The 19,351-nt window shown below is 44.6% G+C and overlaps 1 protein-coding gene and 1 pseudogene across 2 annotated transcripts in view; both read right to left on the bottom strand.

Annotated features, from left to right (window-relative positions):
* Nucleotides 1-5,558: 5,558 nt before the first annotated feature.
* On the bottom strand, nucleotides 5,559-6,074 carry LOC102282608 (enhancer of rudimentary homolog pseudogene; annotated as a pseudogene).
* A 5,341-nt stretch (nucleotides 6,075-11,415) lies between these two features.
* The window catches only part of IL1B (interleukin 1 beta), a 37,733-nt gene continuing 29,797 nt past the window's right edge, over nucleotides 11,416-19,351 (bottom strand). For both annotated transcript variants that reach the window (XM_070379482.1, XM_005889988.3), the window contains exons 2-7: nucleotides 19,200-19,261; nucleotides 18,406-18,454; nucleotides 16,338-16,536; nucleotides 15,396-15,557; nucleotides 13,448-13,578; nucleotides 11,416-12,500 (exon numbers count right to left, since the gene is read on the bottom strand). In XM_070379482.1, coding sequence (XP_070235583.1) covers nucleotides 12,288-12,500; nucleotides 13,448-13,578; nucleotides 15,396-15,557; nucleotides 16,338-16,536; nucleotides 18,406-18,454; nucleotides 19,200-19,246 — 801 coding nt within the window. In that variant the 5' untranslated portion in view covers nucleotides 19,247-19,261 and the 3' untranslated portion in view covers nucleotides 11,416-12,287. The remainder of the gene's footprint in view (nucleotides 12,501-13,447; nucleotides 13,579-15,395; nucleotides 15,558-16,337; nucleotides 16,537-18,405; nucleotides 18,455-19,199; nucleotides 19,262-19,351) is intronic.

Genomic DNA, 19,351 nt, shown 5'->3' with positions numbered 1-19,351 from the left:
CTTCTCTGCTTTTACCCTAGTCCAAGGTAACATTATCTCCTCTGTAGTTCATTGCCACAGTCTTCCAACTTGTCTTTCTGCTTCCACTCTTAACATCCTCTCCTCTGTCCCCAGGGTCCATTCTTCACATGACAGCAAGAGTGATAAAGCCTCTATGACGTCATCCCTTCCGGGTGTAGTATGCTTTGTGTAACATGCTAAGTCCAAACTCCTTACACAGAGACCTGGCCCTGGCCTGCCTTCCTGTCCTCCTCTCCAGCTCTCTCTCTCTCTTTTTATTTTTATAATTTTATGTATTTATGTATTTTTGATGGTGCTGGGTCTTCATTGCCTCGAGGGCTTTTCTCTAGTTGTGGCGATCTGCAGCTACTCTCTAGTTGTGGTGTGTGGGCTTGTTGTGGATCATGGGCTCTAGGGCACATGGGCTTCAGTAGTTGTGGCATGTGGGCTCAGTAGCTGCAGTTCCCGGGCTCTGGAGCACAGGCTCAGTAGAGCAGTAGGGGCTTGATGGCTCTGAGGCATGCAGGATCTTCCTGGACCAGGGATCGAATCAGTGTCTCCTGCATTGGCAGGCAGATTCTTTACTACTGAGCCACGGGGGACATCCTCCAGCTCTCGCTCCTTTGCCCTTTCTGCTTCAGTCACATGACCTTACTTTGATGGGATTCAAAGCAGGCCACCTCCAAGTATGTCACTTAAATGTACTGATTCTTTTGAAATAAAGTTACTTTGGAAACAGTGTAAGAAGAAGGCTCTGACCCTCCTCTGTTCCCATGAATGCCAGAAATACATCTATCATGGAAAGTTACCCTACCTACACAAGACGGATGTCAGACATAGGGAATATGAGATAAGGAATTCAAGGCCAAGAAAGCTGTATAAACAAATAAGCTTCGTTACTTCAATAGTCTGCTGCCCCAAGCAAAATTCCCTCTGTTTTGTCAAATTTTCTCAAATTTTCTTTGTCTTACAGGTATAACAGTTGCCCGCTTTGGTCACTTCTTTGAGCTATATACCTTTGAGGTTCTTGGATGTGTGCAATTAAATTTGACTTTTTCTTTCTCTTTTTGATGTCTTTTGTCAATTTCATTACTAGACCAGCTCAAAAGATCCTAGAATGGTAGAGGAAAGTTTTTTCCTCCTCTACTCTCCTTGGTTCTCTCCCCTTGGCATGCTGTCCCCCCAAATCTTTGCAAGATTTGCATCCTCTTACATCTCTGCTCAAGCCACCTCCCATAAAATGGCACCTCTCATTGCACCCACCCTTTATTCTCTATCCTAAGAAAGATTGCACCCACCCTTTATTCTCTATCCTAAGAAAGCTTTGCTATTTTCCTATCACTGGTGTAGATGCTAGAGCCGATGACCCAAGCTCCCCTCCACTCCCATCATTACAGAGAAAGAAAAGAAGCCAGAGGTCAAAGTGGCCCCAGGCCCCCACTTCAGCCTTCTCCTCATCACTGTGCGGCAGAACTTGATTAAGTGTTGTCACTGCCATCACCTGACACACCGACATGAGCTGCTGTCACTCTTGGCATCGTTCAACCAGTCCAGGCAACACAGCACCAGGGCAACAGTCCCATGAATGCTGGGAAGGATGCTGGAGTGACCTTCACTTCCCATGTTACTTCTGTATGATCCCTGGCAGATGAAAGTTTTCATACCTTTTGTCTCCAAGGGCTGGTGGGATGGGGGCACAGGGGCTGGAGAGAAAGAGAAGCATTGGCCCTTTCAAACAGCTTGTGGGGAAACTCAAGACGAAGTTTGAGTTTAACAGACTCAAATAACAACCATAACTCACACCTTGGTTTCCAGAGGGCCTTTCCTGCCTCAGCCCACCTGGGCCCCTCTGTCTCTAGCTGCCCCAGTTGCCAGAAGGGAACTTGTTCTCAGAGGCAGTGATGTCCTGAGTCCCAGGCCCGTGGCACCTTCCTTGCACCTCCCAGTCTTACTTTTCCTTGTCCACATCCTGCATTTCATGGTTTTATAACCTGCTCTCAGAGAGGGATGTGAATTTTCACGATTACTGGTGTAAGCAAACAGTCATGCTTCTGCAAATAAGAAAAGCAGTACTTCTGGACTTCCCGTGGACGTCACTTGGCTTGCTTCCACACTGCCCATTTAGGAGCCAGGATGTGGGTGGGATGTGATAGGAATTGGGAGGAGGCTCTGACTGTGGCCCCACACCCCTGGGTGGGCATCTCACCAGTTCTCTAGATCATCCTCACCCCGGTGTCCGGTTCAACCAGATGGTTCTGAGTACTTCAGCAAGGTTGTACCAGGGAGTAGGGAATGGGTAGGGAGGAGGTCTACCCGAAGGCACAGTCTTACCCTTGTCCCTCTGACCGGGATGCTGGCACAGTCACCACCCCCAACCTGTCTTTCAGACCGGACATGCTCCCATCCATCATTGTATCATTTACCTTCCCGCACCTGCTTACTGCAAGCCAAGCTTACGGCATGAGCCACGCCCTAACCCTATGTTGGCTTGATACAGAATCCAGTACATCAAACCAAAATCCCCAAGCACTGGCCCCCTACTCTTCAAGTACCTGGATAGGATCTCCTTGAAAGATAGTTGGAGCTGTGGTGGTGGAGAGTGCAACCTGCTGGAGGGGCAGACAAATTGAATTCCCAGTTCATTGGAGAGACTTCCTACTTCCCGTTGTATTTCCGGTTGAGTTCATGGTGGGTGGGAGGGTGTCAGCTCTCCTCACTCAAACCCTCTGACCCTTTCCCTTTCCTTTCCAACAGACTATTTTCATTTGTTTTTCTCTTTATGACTTACTTTACTGTGTATGACACGCTGTATCTGGGTCCATCCAGGTCTCCAATTTTGTTCCTTTTATGGTTGAGCAACATTCCATTGTATACATGTACCATGTCTTTAGCCATTCATCTGTGGATGGACACTTGGGTTACTTCCCTGTCCTTGCTATTGTAAATAATGCGGCTGTGAATACTGGGATGCCTCTATCTTTTACACATATATGTAGAATCTAGAAAAATGGTATAGATGATCTTATTTGCAAAGCAGAAACAGGGACACATATGTAGAGAACAAAGGTATGGACATCAAGGGGGATTGGGAGATTGGGATTCTCGTTTATACCCTACTGATACTATGTATAAGATAAATAACTGATGAGAACATACTGTATAGCACAGGGAGCTCTACTCAGTGATCTGGGTGACTTGAATGGGAAGAAAGTCCAAAAGGAAGGGGCTATTGCTGTACAGTAGAAACGGTCACAACATTGTAATGCAACTATACTCCAAAAAAAAAAAAATTAAGAACAGCAAACAAAAAAAGAAGGCATGGAATGATACACACAGAAAATAGGCCATTTTTCTTTTCCAGGATAAGGCTCCTCAGTGCAGAGGAGGAAAGCTGGTTTTGGGAAATAACTTGTCCACAAACCAGGAATAGAATAGCCCTTGGAGGCTCTATTTTAGTCTTTGTCTCAGGTCCAGGAATTGAAACAATTAAAATACAATATCTTAATGAAAAATATTAAAATGTAAGTACATATATATATGTATAATTCATGCATATATTCCTCTTGTAAAAAATTCAAACATTATGAATAAAGTTGAAGTTCCTCTTGACAACCCCCTCCCAGCCCCATCCCACTATTTTCAGCCTGGTCTGTACTCTCTAGGGCTCTTTGCCTTCCATACTCTTAGAATCGCATGGTTATGCATTTTACTTCTTTTTCCAAAAAAATTATTTATTTATTTGTTTGGCTGTGCTGGGTCTTAGTTGTGGCACCCAAGATTTTGGACCTCTGATCTTCACTGTGGCATGCAGGATCTTTTTTTTTTTTTTTTTAGTTTCTGCATGCAGGATCTTTAGTTGCGGCATGTAGAATCTAGCTCCCTGACCAGGGATCAAACCTGGGTCCCCTGCATTGGGAGCACAGAGTCTTAGCCACTGGGCCACCAGGGAAGTCCGGATTATACATTTTGGATGGGCAGTGTTTATTTTTTCTTTTATATGAATGATCTCATTCTGTGCTTAGAGTTCTGCAGTTTGACTTTTGCACACAATGATTCACCTGGATCTCTCTCCTTTCAGTGCTCTCATTTTCTTTTTAATTTGCTGTGTTTTATTTAAGGTTTTTCCTAACAAAGGATGTTTAGCTTGTTTCCAGTTTACTTTTTCCTAAACAATTCTAAAGTAAAAGTCCTTAAACTTGCTTCTTTAGGGAAGACATTCAGTAGTGGAACAGTAAGTCATGTTAAAAATAAATTAGGCACTGTCAGGACTTCCCTGTCCAGTGGCTGAGACTCCATGCGCCTAATGTAGGAGATCCGGGTTTGATCCCTGGTCAGGGAACTAGAGTCTATGTGCCACAACTAAAGATCCTGTGTGCCACAGTAAAGTTTGAAGATTCTGCATGCTGCAACTAAGACCTGGCACAGACAAATATGAAAATAAATATAAAAAAAAATAAATTAAACATACCAATTTTCTCTCCAAAATGGCTATACCAATTTACTCTCACATAGATGATTTGCACGGCTTCCCTAATAGTTTAAGCACTAAAAAAATCTGCCTGCAATGCAGGAGACACAGGAGACTCGGGTTCAATCCCTGGGTTGGGAAGACCCCTGGAAGAAGCCATGGCAACCCACTCCAGTGTTCTCGCCTGGAGAATCCCATGGACAGAAGAGCCTGGTGGGCTATAGTCCATGGGGTTGCAAAGAGTCAGACACAACTGAAGGGACTGAGCACCTACACACAGATGAGTGAGACGCCTTCACAGTTTGTTGGTTTTCTTGCTGGCATGTCCTTTCTTTGGGGCCTGAGAGTAGTGGGTGGAGTTGAATCAAGGAAACGGAACAATACCACCGCTGGGGCTCCCAGAGGGCACATCTGCTTTCTCCCCCAAAGCAGCCGCCTGCCTCCCAGGAGTCCTATTCCGTGTTGTGGATGGGTACCACTTGGATGCCTGCTCCTAACAGCCGTCCCATCCTTTGCACTGCAGTTAGGAAGCAGACTGAGCTGGGAGAGAGGCTTTGCTGGGTTGCAGGGTCTAGTTCCATCCACGTCTTGTGCCCTGGCTGGGAGAACTGTGAAGAAGGAGGAGAGGGTATTGGCAGTGAGCCACTGAGGACCGGCACATTGTTTTTCCCCAACTAAGTCATATGCCGTTTCTCCATTTTTTGTTTTGATAGAAGGCTTTAAAAACTTAGTACTATTTTATTTGAGTAGTTAATATATTCACATGATTCAAAAATCAAACAATATAAAAAGTATTGAAAGAAATGTCCTGCTCCCACCCTCATCCCCTTGTATCTTACTCCCCAGCCCCTCATGACTACTTTTTATTTTATTTATTTGTTTTTTAACTAAAGAACATTTATTTGTTTTTCACCAAGACTTTATCTTGAGGACGTAACTAAACTGTGCTTCCACTCCCCACCCCAACTTGAAGGAGGATTAGTACAGTGGATGTTATAAAGCAGGTATGAACAGTTTGAGGGACTGGAACCAATGTTAACTGACAAAAACCAACTTCCATCTAAATCATCATAAAAATGTGTAAGTAAAAAAAAGGGGGGGGCAAAGGGGTTTTCAGATTGAACAAGATCATCACATTTTATCTAATACATTCAATTCTGGCTAGTATATACCAAAATGGAAACAGGATAACTATAATACAAAACTTCCACTACAGCACACTGCACACACCTGTGTTCCAAGCCCACCCCCGTTCCCCTAATGCTTGCAAACTCAGCTATTTCCCAGCCTGTTGGGCCTGTCCACGAAGGAGCACGTAGATCTTCTCTTTAATCCAATCTTTGTTATAAGGCTGGTATGCCTGGGTATCAGCTCGGTAAACAAGGCAGCTGAGGTCTGCCAGGTCATCAATAAAATCAAACAACTGACTGATGTCATATGTGATAGAGGGGCTGTTGGGATTCATTCTCTTCAGATGTTCTTCATACATTTTACAAACACCTTCCATACACTCATTCACAGATTCATAGTCAGCCTAAGTTCTGCCTTCTGGCCTCTTGGTAGGCTGTACCAGCAAGATGGTGTGAGACATCGCGCCAAAGTCTCCCGCTGCAGCCGATGCCGACTCCGCCGCCGCACCATGACTACTTTTTAAATTTGTTATGTATCTTCCGGAGTTCTCAAAATCAGATAAAAGACATTGGAAGGGACTGCCTTACTTCTTTTTAAACTTTTTATTTTGTATTGGGGTATAGCTGGTTAACAATGTTGTGATAGTTTCAGGTGGACAGCAAAGGGACTCAGCCATACATACACATGTATCCATTCTCCCCCAAACTCCCCTCTCATCCAGCTGTCGCATAACATTGAGCAGAGTTCCATGTCCTAATCATTAGAGTATTGCCTTATATATTTTTTTCCTGCCTTTTGTTACATAAAAGCTGTGTTCTTAGTTGCTCAGTCGTGGCTGACTCTTGTGACCCCATAGACTGTAGCCTGCCAGGCTCCTCTGTCCATGGGATTCTCCAGGCAAGAATAATGGAGTGGGTTGCCATTTCCTTCTCCAGGGGATCTTCCCGACTCAGGGATTGAAGTCAGGTCTTCTGCATTGCAGGCAGACTCTTTAATGACTGAACTTTTAGGGAAGCCCACATAAAAGCTAGCACACTATAAACACTGCCTCTTGTTCTTTTTTACTTTTCACAATATCTTGGAGAGGAGTCCCATAATTCATTCTACGAATGTCCCATAATTCATTCTACGAATGTCTCACAATTCATTTAGCCAGTCTTCTTTGATAGAAACTTGAGTTGTTGCTCATCTTTTGCTGTTACAAGTGATGCACAATGAATCATTTTGATCATTAATGCACATGACTGTATGTCCATTTGTAGGATAAACCCCCAAAAGTGAAATTGCTGGGCTATAGGTGGATGTGTATTTGTAATCTTCATAATTACTATCAAATTTCCCTCTGTAGGAGTTGAACCCATTTATTCTCCTCATACATGCACTGTAATGTTCAGGAGTGAGCGTTTCCCCAGTCTTTCCAACGGGGTGTGACGTTAAACTTTTGGTATTTGCTAATCTGATAGAAGAGTGTAATCTCAAAGTGCTGTTAATTCTGTTAATTCAACTTTATTCTAAGTAATATGGAGCATCTTTTACTTTGTCCAAGATTAAATGGTATTTCCTTTTCAGAGGACAACCTATTAATATACTGTTTTATTAAATTTCCGCCTATTGTTTTGATGGATTTTCATGATTGCTTTTTTCTACTGTTTTGTGGGAACTCTATATACTAGGCAAATTATCTCTTTGTCTGAGATTACAATTCCTTTTTTTCCCCCTGGGTTGTTTTTGTGTTTTGACTGGTGACTTCTGCAAACTTGAAAGTTTTCTCTTGGCCCCATTCATTCTTTCATCCTCCATGCCTGTGTTCATACTGGTCCATCTATCTAGGCTACTCTCTCCTTTTCTTTGTGTGGGGAACTCTTGCTCATCCTTTTAGGCCTGACTCAAACATCATACAACTTGACCCTCAGTCTCCAGAGCAAATCTTGTCACCCCTCTTAGCTGCTCCTTTCATACTTTGCCATGTCTCTACTTGTTACGCTGTCTTATTTTTAAAAATCCACCTTCCCTATCTAACTAGGAACGCCTTCAGATCAGATGAGTCGCTCAGTCATGTCCGACTCTTTGCAACCCCATGAATTGCAGCACGCCAGGCCTCCCTGTCCATCACCAACTCCCGGAGTTCACTGAGACTCACGTCCATCCAGTCAGTGATGCTATCCAGCCATCTCATCCTCTGTCGCCCCCTTCTCCTCTTGCCCCCAATCCCTCCCAGCATCAGAGTCTTTTCCAATGAGTCAACTCTTCGCATGAGGTGGCCAAAGTACTGGAGTTTCAGCTTTAGCATCATTCCTTCCAAAGAAATCCCAGGGCTGATCTCTTTCAGAATGGACTGGTTGGATCTCTTTGCAGTCCAAGGGGACTCTCAAGAGTCTTTTCCAACACCACAGTTCAAAATAATCAATTCTTCGGCGCTCAGCCTTCTTCACAGTCCAACTCTCACATCCATACATGACCACAGGAAAAACCATAGCCTTGACTAGACGAACCTTTGTTGGCAAAGTAATGTCTCTGCTTTTGAATATGCTATCTAGGTTGGTCATAACCTTCCTTCCAAGGAGTAAGCGTCTTTTAATTTCATGGCTGCAGTCACCATCTGTAGTGATTTTGGAGCCCAGAAAAATAAAGTCTGACACTGTTTCCACTGTTTCCCCATCTATTTCCCATGAAGTGATCCCGTGACCCGATGCCATGATCTTCGTTTTCTGAATGCTGAGCTTTAAGCCAACTTTTTCACTTTCCACTTTCACTTTCATCAAGAGGCTTTTGAGTTCCTCTTCGCTTTCTGCCATAAGGGTGGTGTCATCAGCATATCTGAGGTTATTGATATTTCTCCCAGCAATCTTGATTCCAGCTTGTGTTTCTTCCAGTCCAGTGTTTCTCATGATGTACTCTGCATAGAAGTTAAATAAACAGGGTGACAATATACAGCCTTGATGAACTCCTTTTCCTATTTGGAACCAGTCTGTTGTTCCATGTCCAGTTCTAACTGTTGCTTCCTGACCTGCATACAAATTTCTCAAGAGGCATATCAGGTGGTCTGGTATTCCCATCTCTTTCAGAATTTTCCACAGTTTATTGTGATCCACACAGTCAAAGGCTTTGGCGTAGTCAATAAAGCAGAAATAGATGTTTTTCTGGAACTCTCTTGCTTTTTCCATGATCCAGCAGATGTTGGCAATTTGATCTCTGGTTCCTCTGCCTTTTCTAAAACCAGCTTGAACATCAGGAAGTTCATAGTTCACATATTGCTGAAGCCTGGCTTGGAGAATTTTGAGCATTACTTTACTAGCATGTGAGATTAGTGCAATTGTGCAGTAGTTTGAGCATTCTTTGGCATTGCCTTTCTTTGGGATTGGAATGAAAACTGACCTTTTCCAGTCCTGTGGCCACTGCTGAGTTTTCCAACTTTGCTGACATATTGATTGCAGCACTTTCACAGCATCATCTTTCAGGATTTGGAATAGCTCAACTGGAATACCATCACCTCCACTAGCTTTGTTCATAGTGATGCTTTCTAAGGCCCCTGGACTTCACATTCCAGGATGTCTGGCTCTAGGTCAGTGATCACACCATCGTGATTATCTGGGTCGTGAAGATCTTTTTTGTACAGTTCTTCTGTGTATTCTTGCCGTCTCTTCTTAATATCTTCTGCTTCTGTTAGATCCATACCATTTCTGTCCTTTATCGAGCCCATCTTTGCATGAAATGTTCCTTTGGTATCTCTGATTTTCTTGAAGAGATCCCTAGTCTTTCCCATTCTGTTATTTTCCTCTATTTCTTTGCATTGATCGCTGAAGAAGGCTTTCTTATCTCTTCTTGCTATTCTTTGGAACTCTGCATTCAGATGTTTATATCTTTCCTTTTCTCCTTTGGTTTTTGCTTCTCTTCTTTTCACAGCTATTTGTAAGGCCTCCCCAGACAGCCATTTTTCTTTTTTGCATTTCTTTTCCACGGGGACGGTCTTGATCCCTGTCTCCTGAACAATGTCACGAACCTCATTCCATAGCTCATCAGGCACTCTATCAGATCTAGGCCCTTAAATCTATTTCTCACTTCCACTGTATAATCATAAGGGATTTGATTTAGGTCATACCTGAATGGTCTAGTGGTTTTCCCTACTTTCTTCAATTTAAGTCTGAATTTGGCAATAAGGAGTTCATGGTCTGAGCCACAGTCAGCTCCTGATCTTGTTTTTGCTGACTGTATAGAGCTTCTCCATCTTTGGCTGCAAAGAATATAATCAATCTGATTTCGGTGTTGACCATCTGGTGATGTCCATGTATAGAGTCTTCTCTTGTGTTGTTGGAAGAGGGTGTTTATTATGACCAGTGCATTTTATTGGCAAAACTCTATTAGTCTTTGCCCTGCTTCATTCTGTACTCCAAGGCCAAATTTGCCTGTTACTCTAGGTGTTTCTTGACTTCCTACTTTTGTATTCCAGTCCCCTATAATGAAAAGGACATCTTTTTTTGGTGTTAGTTCTAAAAGGTCTTGTAGGTCTTCATAGAACCGTTCAACTTCAGCTTCTTCAGCGTTACTGGTTGGGGCATTACTGTGATATTGAATGGTTTGCCTTGGAAACAAACAGAGATCATTCTGTCGTTTTTGAGATTGCATCCAAGTACTGCGTTTTGGACTCTTTTGTTGACCATGATGGCCACTCCATTTCTTCTGAGGGATTCCTGCCCGCAGTAGTAGATATAATGGTCATCTGAGTTAAATTCACCTATTCCAGTCCATTTCAGTTCGCTGATTCCTAGAATGTCGACATTCACTCTTGCCATCTCTTGTTTGACCACTTCCAATTTGCCTTGATTCATGGACCTGACATTCCAGGTTCCTATCCAATATTGCTCTTTACAGCATTGGACCTTGCTTCTATCACCAGTCACATCCACAGCTGGGCATTGTTTTTGCTTTGGCTCCATCCCTTCATTCTTTCTGGAGTTATTTCTCCACTGATCTCCAGTAGCATATTGGGCACCTACTGACCTGGGGAGTTTCTCTTTCAGTATCCTATCATTTTGCCTTTTCATACTGTTCATGGGGTTCTCAAGGGAGGAATACTGAAGTGGTTTGCCATTCCCTTCTCCAGTGGACCACATTCTGTCAGATCTCTCCACCATGACCCGCCCATCTTGGGTTGCCTCACGGGCATGGCTTAGTTTCATTGAGTTAGACAAGGCTGTGGTCCTAGTGTGATTAGATTGACTAGTTTTCTGTGAGTATGGTTTCAGTGTGTTTGCCCTCTGATGCCCTCTTGCAACACCAACCATCTTACTTTGGTTTCTCTTACTTTGGGCGTGGGGTATCTTCAGGGCTGCTCCAGCAAAGCGCAGCCATTGCTCCTTACCTTGGAAGAGGGGTATCTCCTCACTGCCGCCCTTCCTGACCTTCAACGTGGGATAGGTCCTCTAGGCCCTCCTGCACCTGTGCAGCCACGGCCTTACCTTTCTGGTTTCTGTACTCGAAGCCCCTAGGACATAACACTGGCTTAAGATGTGTTTGTTGAATAAATGAATAGAGAAACACTTGGCAGCTGTTACCACCAGCCCTTACTCCCTATAATACTTTAGCTGATCCTGTTTTTCAGAGGAAACTTGTGTGCCATATATACTTTTGTTGAATAACAGAAGTGAAAGGGAAGGGTGTTCAAGCTGGTCTTTGCTGGCCAGTAATGTTCCTAAGTGCTTTGCATTCAGTGATGAGGAGTGGGTTTCTAATTCCCCAAGGAGATCGCTCATGACTCCATTCATCTTTACTCTTCTACATCAGATCCAAGACAAGTCAATGACCACGTGGAAAAAACATTTGTTTTCAGTGAAATTTATTTCAAAATCATTGAACAATCTGATCATTCTTCCCTATTCATAAATGCTATGCTATGCTAAGTCACTTCAGTCGTGTCCTACTCTGTGTGACCCCATAGACGGTAGCCTACCAGGCTCCCCCGTCCCTGGGATTCTCCAGGCAAGAACACTGGAGTAGGTTGCCATTTCCTTCTCCAATGCGTGAAAGTGAAAAGTGAAAGTGAAGTCGCCTAGTCGTGTCCGACTCTTAGCGACCCCATGGACTGCAGCCTACCAGGCTCCTCCATCCATGGGATTTTCCAGGCAAGAGTACTGGAGTGGGGTGCTATTGCCTTCTCCGCTATTCATAAATAATTCTATTTAAATAATCTGAGCTTGTATGCTTTCAGGCTTGGTGAAAGGACTTGACAGAAGGATGGCACTCTAACCCAAAGGAAATTGGTTCCACAGTTACTGAAGGCTAGGATTTTTCACAGATGCGCCTGCTTCTAGGCCCCCTGGAACTAAATTAAATAGACTAACACATCAATAAATAAATAAATAAATAGTTAAGTGGTTGCTCATCAGAAGCTGGGTGCAAAGGACAGAGGATTTCTTTGAAACTAGTGTGCCATGGTTTTTGCCAGGCTGGCTTTGAGTGAGTAGAAGAAGTGAGAGAGGGGTGGCTCAGTGGATGGGGTCTGAGGATGGGCTCTAGGAGGAGGGGATTGTTCCTCCTGGCCGTGGGGAGATCTCTAAGCACTAATGCAGGGAAGGCAGTCGGGCATGGATCAGACAACAGTGAAGTTCAGGCTGCAGCTACATTCTTCCCTTCCCTTCTGCCAGTCCTCGGGGTTATTCAGCCCACGTGGACTCCCTGGGTATGGCTTTCTTTAGGGAGAGAGGGTTTCCATTCTGAAGTCAGTTATATCCTGGCCACCTCGAAAATGTCCCAGGAAGACGGGCCTTTCTTCGATTTGAGAAGTGCTGATGTACCAGTTAGGGTACAGGACAGACTCAAATTCAACTGTATTCTTGATTTCTGTCTTGTAGAAGACAAAACGCTTTTCCATATTCCTCTTGGGGTAGACTTTGGGGTCTACTTCCTGCAGTAAAACAGAAATAAACATCTTTAAGAAGGAAAGGGCAAAGACATTCTACCCTGGTCTGGACAAAGTTGTTCTCTGGGTCATTTAAAAATGGATCAGCAGGGCTCGGGTCCAGGAGCCAGACTCCTGAGTTGTCTTTGTGACCCCGGCCTTCTGTGTGGTGACAGAAGGCACACTTATCCTTCTCTGAAACTTAGCATCAAATGCTAGTGTGTATAATATAGGTGGAAATGTTTTCAAAAGTGAAAACTAGGTAAAAGCTTCTAGGTGTAGCTAGTTTCCAGGGACTTATCCTGTGTTTTTCCTCATGGCTCTGGCTAGAATGACTTCAAGTTGGACATGAAATTTTTGCTGGGAAAACTGGTGGGAAAAGGAGGTGTGGTTTTGGGAGTGCAGTGGAGATGGCAGTGACTGGTCCCTTGAACCGATTAAGTCCTCAAAGTGTCATCTATCAAATGGTGGTTGTTGTTTAGTCACTCAGAAGTGTCCGACTCTTATGTGATCCCATGGACTGTAACCCACCAGGCTCCTCTGTCCATAGCATTTCCAGGCAAGAATACTGGAGTGAGTTGCCATTTCCTACTCCAGGGGTTCTTCCCGACCCAGAGGTCTAATTGGAATCTCTTGCGCTGGCAGGCAGATTCTTTACCTCTGAGCCACCACGGAAGTCCCATCAAATGGAGGAACTCTAACAATGTATAATCTGTTGGGTGGCAAGATGGAAGAAAATCTGCAGAATAATTTACTTTTTGTGTGATGGGAGTGAAAGCTACATGCATTTGACACTTACATTAAATTGATTTCCATTTATGCAAAATTATCATGTAGATCTACTCCCAGAGGTTCTGGGGAAGGGGGAAAGTTAGTTGTCTGTGAAGTAAGTGATGGCTAGCGATGCCCCAGAAGAGCTTGAGAAGGGCCTTCAGCCCCTGGTATTCACTCACCTCCAGCTGCAGGGTGGGCGTATCACCTTTTTTCACACAAGACAGGTATAGATTCTTGTCCTTGATACCCAAGGCCACAGGAATCTTGTTGTCTCTTTCCTCTCCTTGCACGAAGCTCATGCAGAACACCACTGGGGAGAGGAGAGGGGTCTTGTGGTCAGGGATATGGCACTGCAGGGTCAGCCCAATCCCTGGACCCCAAGCCCAAGACTCATACAGTATAGCATCCTCTGTGGGAACCCACACTGAGGTTCTTATGGCAACCCACACTGAGGTTCCTACAGCCTAACAGATAGGGTAATCCCACAGATCATAGCAGCTTCAGTTTCTTGAAACAGGTTTTTCCCTCAAATGGTCTGGGGGTTTCTCAGAGACTCATCATAGTGGCAATGAAAAATCAGGGGCTCTAATTTTTAAAAATAGGAGAAAGCTCTCATGTCCCTGACTGGTCCACAAGAACAGAACAGTATGATCAACATGAAAATTGAGAAAAGAGATAAAGCTGGGCTCCTGAAAGACACTGGTCATGGATCTATTTCAAGACTATAAACAGGAAAGTGGGAAGAACCTGGGAAAGGAGAAGCTTAGCTGGGAAAAGGGGTTCCAAAGAAAAGACATGCATTTTTAGTCTTCCTTAGTTATAGCTGTCTCACTTAGAGGCCCGAAGGTCATGCTCAGAACACTGTTCTAAAGAAACAAGGTTGTCTTGGCTTGGTTGAAACCAGGATGCTTTCCCTCAGGGATGCCTCTCTTCAAGGTCAACACCCTTTGAAGAGAACAGTCTGGCTGCTCCTTTCAGCTGCCCTCTTGGTTACGCCCCTGCATACAGGGTTCAGCCACAGTGGCAAAGTGCCAGACAGATTCCTGCAACCCGTGGGCCACCCCTGGACTTGAAGCAATGCCAGTGACATGGGCTTGCCTGGTGGCTCAATGGTAAAGAATCTGCCTGCCAGTGTAGGAGACACAGGTTCGATCTCTGGTCTGGGGAGATCCCACATGCCACAGAGCAAGTAAGCCTGTGCGTCACAGCTACTGACACTGTACTCTAGAGCCCATGAGCCATCTACTGAAGCCCCCTCACCCTAGAGCCCATGCTCCACAGCAAGAGAAGTCACTGCAATGAGAATCCCATGCACCACAGCTAGAGAGTAGCCCCAGCTCATCACAAGTAGAGAAAAGCCCTCACAGCAACAAAAACCCACACAGCCAAAAATAAAGAAAAATTTAAAAATAAAAATAAAAAGGTTGCCAGTGACAGTAGAGAGATATAAGTTCCTGCTTGTCAGTTAGGTTTCCCTCTAAGGAACCATCTGGTTTTGGATGGGAAGGATGTTAGGGGTAAGGGGGCAGGGTTGAGAATGAGGAGGGACAAATTATCTCCTCACCATTCTAGTTTCAACCCCAACAACCGGAAGAAAGAACCCACAGGCAGTTAGGTCATGTCCATCAAATGACCTCTTTCTAACAGAAGCACTGCCATTAAATGACTTGGCTGGGCAGTGGTCCTGGGCTTGCTGGAGCAGTCTAATTTCTCAGAGTCACCTCTGTTGCTGAAAAATGAACGTACTAAGGGACTCAATGTGGTCTCATCACTAGAATCCAAACAAAACGTTTGCATGTCCTTCATTATTGTTGTTGTTATTTAGTTGCTAAATCATATCCCCTTGACTATAGCCCTCTAGGTCATGGAATTTCCCAGGCAAGAATACTGGAGTGGGTTTCCATTTCCTTCTCCAGAGGATCTTCCTGATCCAGGGATTAAACCTATGTATCCTGCATTGACAGGCAGATTCTTTACCATTGAGCCATCTGGGAAGCCCCAGCATGTTCTTTATTATATGCTATTTCACTGCCATGGATCATTTTCCTTAATGGTCTGCTCTGTTGAAAATGTAGAGAATTAGCAAGCAACGAGGAGGCCAAGAAAAGAGACAAAGTCCCCAGGTACCTTCTCGGTTCATTTCCTGTGAGAGGAGGTGGAGAGCCTTCAGCACACATGGGCTAGCCAGCACCAGGGATTTTTGCTCTCTGTCCTGGAGTTTGCACTTTACTGACTGCACGGGTGCGTCACACAGAAACTCGTCGGAGGACGTTTCGAAGATGACAGGCTCTGAAATGTGGAGCACAGATCTTGTTTAGGGAGATTCCCAGGTGATTATGGGAGGCAGAATTTGTTTCCTTGGAGGACATCTGAGCATGCCTAGCTGATGCTCGATTACATCAGTGGAGAGGAAGTTGGGGTGGGTCAGAACACTGCGCCTGGCACCCTAAGACGTAGGTTCAAACTTCAGCTCTATTACTTGCCGTGGATGAGCCATGGAGTCACTTATGTAAAATGGTGGTGGCAACAGATGTGGCCGAACAAGGACATCCTGAGATTCACAGGATATAATATAAATGAAAGCATACAGAATGACTGGCTGCTTTGCAAATATGAGTAGTTATCAAGGTCCTATTTTAAGAATAGTTTCAACAACTAAAAAGGAGAGTGAAACCATCACCAAGTTGGATTCTATACAGTAGTGTATTGAAATGTAACATTTTGGGTACCATTTTATGCAAGTCTGTAAATTCGAGAAAAGCTTCCATAATTTTAGGATGCATAGCATGATTAGCCAGTTACATCATTATTTCATTAAGGAAGAACTCCTTAAAAAGTCTTTTAAGGGAGCAAATCAATCTGATGGAAAACAAAACAAAAAAAGACTGGTTTCAACTGAAGAGATGATTAACTGAGCTTCTAGGTGTCTCTGTTTTCCTCTCATTACTGGGCCCTCTACTTTTAAAGGGTTTCAGCCTCGGGGGTTGGGGGGTGTTAGCTGTTGGGTTATGGCCTCTGAGAAGGAAATGACCAGCGATCTCATGTCTGCCCTCAGCTCTCATTAGGTACCTTCTTCAAAGATGAATGAAAGGATGCTCCTCAGGTCATCATCATGGAAGACATGTGCGTAGGCACTGTTCCTCAGCTTCTCCATGGCCACGATGACCGACACCACCTGCCTGAAGCTTTTGTTGTAGAACTGGTGAGAAATCTGCAGCTGGATGTTTCCATCTCCCATGGAACCGAGGTCCAGGTGTTGGATGCAGCTCTGTGAAGAGACCAAAGAAGTCAGCGTGGGAAGGTGGTTGGGCCAGACAACTCCTGTTTTGACACGAGAGAGGAGGAAGGAGGAGATTCATGCGTGCTCAGCCACTCAGTCATGTCCGACACTCAGAGACCCCATGGGCTGTAGCCAGGCTCCTCTGTCCATGGGATTCCGCAGGCAAGAATACTAAAGTGGGTTGCCATTTTCTCCTCCAGGGAGTCTTCTGGACCCAGGGATCAAACCCACTGCATCTCCTGCATTGGTGGGCAGATTCTTTACCACTGAGCCACCTGGGAAGCCCAAGGAAGAGATAACAGAGCTTCTAAAGATAAACTTTCATCTCTCTGCAACCCAGAGAGGTTAAGTGGCTTATCCAAAAACATCGGCCAGTGAGAGGCGGACCCTAAACCATAATGTAAGCTTTCTAATGCAGTATACAACATTCTTCTAGAATAAATCCATTCTTACCTTATCTTTTCTTACACATGCTCCACCTAACCATAAACTTATACCTTCTAACACTATTTATCTTTTTGGAAGCCTAATGCACCAACGTTATGTATTTCATTTTTCAGGGCTATGATGATCAGATTTTCAATATGTCTCTGCCCAATCAACAATGTTCTATACAATCTTTTTCTCAAATGCTTTCTCATAACCATCCTGCAAAAAAGTGGTTACTATTATGAAATAGTTCCTCAATTCAGAGAAACTGTTTAACTAACTGCATTAAGCCTTAACTGAAGTTGCTTGCAAGGCATGATAATGGTTTAAAAGTTTGAAGGACAGCTCAAGAGACCTGTAACAACACAGAGGAAAGCTGAGTGGGAGGGACATTCTGCCCAGAGCAGAGGCCCCAGGAGAGAGAGCCAGAATGCTGCAAGAGACTGTGGGAGGGAGGGCTGGACAGAGAAACTGGGCTCCATCTAGGGCTGGAGAAAACCAGTTGTGCTGGTTTTAAAGTCTTTAAAGAAAGGAACTTTCAGCAAGACAGGAATGCTTGATGAGGCTGGAGGAGGTTGTCACGAACTAAAAACATCAGAGAGAACAGCTGCCTGCTAATTGGTACAACTGTGCTAGCTCGGCTGATGGCTGAACTACCTGAGAGAGTTATTAGATTACAGGAGTTACTACATTTACAGAAGAGGAGGGACAGCTGGAGGGTCAACAACGCTCTCTGGGTCACAAAGCATCTGACACTACTGAGTGAGTGAGCACACACACACAAAGAAACACTCCTCTGCTAGATAAACTCAGCTCCTGCTGGTAATATCTCAGAGCCAAGGGTTGCAGGATGCTAGGGTCTCGGACATCATCCTGCTTATGACCCTTATTATTCAGACTAGCATCAAAGGGGTAAAATGACTTGCTCAAGATCCAACAGCAAGTGAATAATTTTCTCGTAACTCCCAAACTCAACTTTTTGTTTACATCATGACTTGTTGTCCTTAAGCTCCACTTCAGGGAGCAAAAAACAATCCCACCCTTGAAGGAGGCAGACATATTCATTCTCAAGGTTATCATCTCTGGGTCAGGTTCAGTTCAAGTGATTAATGTAACTTCATCACTTTTAGAGCTGAACACCTCTCCTAAAAGAAGAATTAAATTTGCTTGGAAGAGACAACAAGCACTATCTCTACTTAAATTCCCCTTCTAAAAGCCTCTGCAAGCATGGCCAGCATCACCAAGCCTCAGTGAAACACTGGTGGCATGGGAGTTGCAGAGTGGCCAGCTTCCATTTGTCTCACTGGAAGAGGATACAGTCATTTTATCACAAAATTCCATAGGAACAAGCCGGCCCAGAACACTTCCCTTGAGTCTTTCCTCTGTCAGAGCCCCTCAACATGTTGGGATCAAAGCCCATAGACTCACCTTCATCTGTTTGGGGCCATCAGCCTCAAATAACAGCTCATTCTCGTCACTGTAATAAAAACAGAAAGATTGCTCAATTTCATCTCCTGGACAAGATTAGCTTTTCTTCCCTGTTGATAATCTTCACCATCAATGCATGTGTGCTAAGTTGCTTCAGTTGTGTCTGACTCTTTGTGATCCTGTGGCTCCTCTGTCCATGGGATTTTCCAGGCAAGAATACTGGAGTATTGCCATGCCCTTGTCCAGGGCATCTTCTGGACCCAGGGATCGAACCCATGTCTGCTGCATCTCCTGCATTGCAGGCAGATTCTTTACCCACTGAGCCACCTGGGAAGCTGGGCAATAGGAAACTGCAAACAACATGTTCCTTAGGGCTGCCTGAAGCAGGTAGTTGCCATGGTAATATACAAGGGACAGCACAGGAGGAGGGCAGGTATCCATTGCTGTCTGAGCTCTCTGTTGTATCCTGAGACCTAACTTCCAGCCCGGTGAAAATCTGAGCTTTCCTTCTCAGTTAAGCCAAATCTGCCAAGGGATCCCCTGGATTGTCCACTTGGAACCTTTCTTTCCTGTTTCCATTTGCAGGAAGCCCCTGAAGCAGCATCTGGGTGGCCTAGGGGTACCATGGCTGGACCTGCAGTGGGACATCAGTCCTTAAACCAGGTTGACTTGGAACCCTGCTTGCCACTGTAAGAGGCAGTTTGGGAGATGAATCTGGTCTCTAAGCACATATAAAAATCCACTCTTGAGAGGAAAGCCCTGCTAACACAATTGGTATCAATTTTCCCACTGACCTGTAGTAAGCCATCATTTCGTTGATGGGTTCAGGTACGGTTGCCATGGCTGTTTCAGAAACCTGTGCAAAGAGGAGAAAAATGAGTGACCATTTGCCATGCCAGTCCCCATGAGGGCTGCCTTCTTCACATGTGAATTGCCCTCAGCATCT

Source organism: Bos mutus, chromosome 11 (genome assembly GCF_027580195.1).
Source record: "Bos mutus isolate GX-2022 chromosome 11, NWIPB_WYAK_1.1, whole genome shotgun sequence".
In the NCBI taxonomy this organism is placed as follows: domain Eukaryota; kingdom Metazoa; phylum Chordata; class Mammalia; order Artiodactyla; family Bovidae; genus Bos; species Bos mutus.
This window is presented reverse-complemented; position numbering and strand designations above follow the sequence as displayed.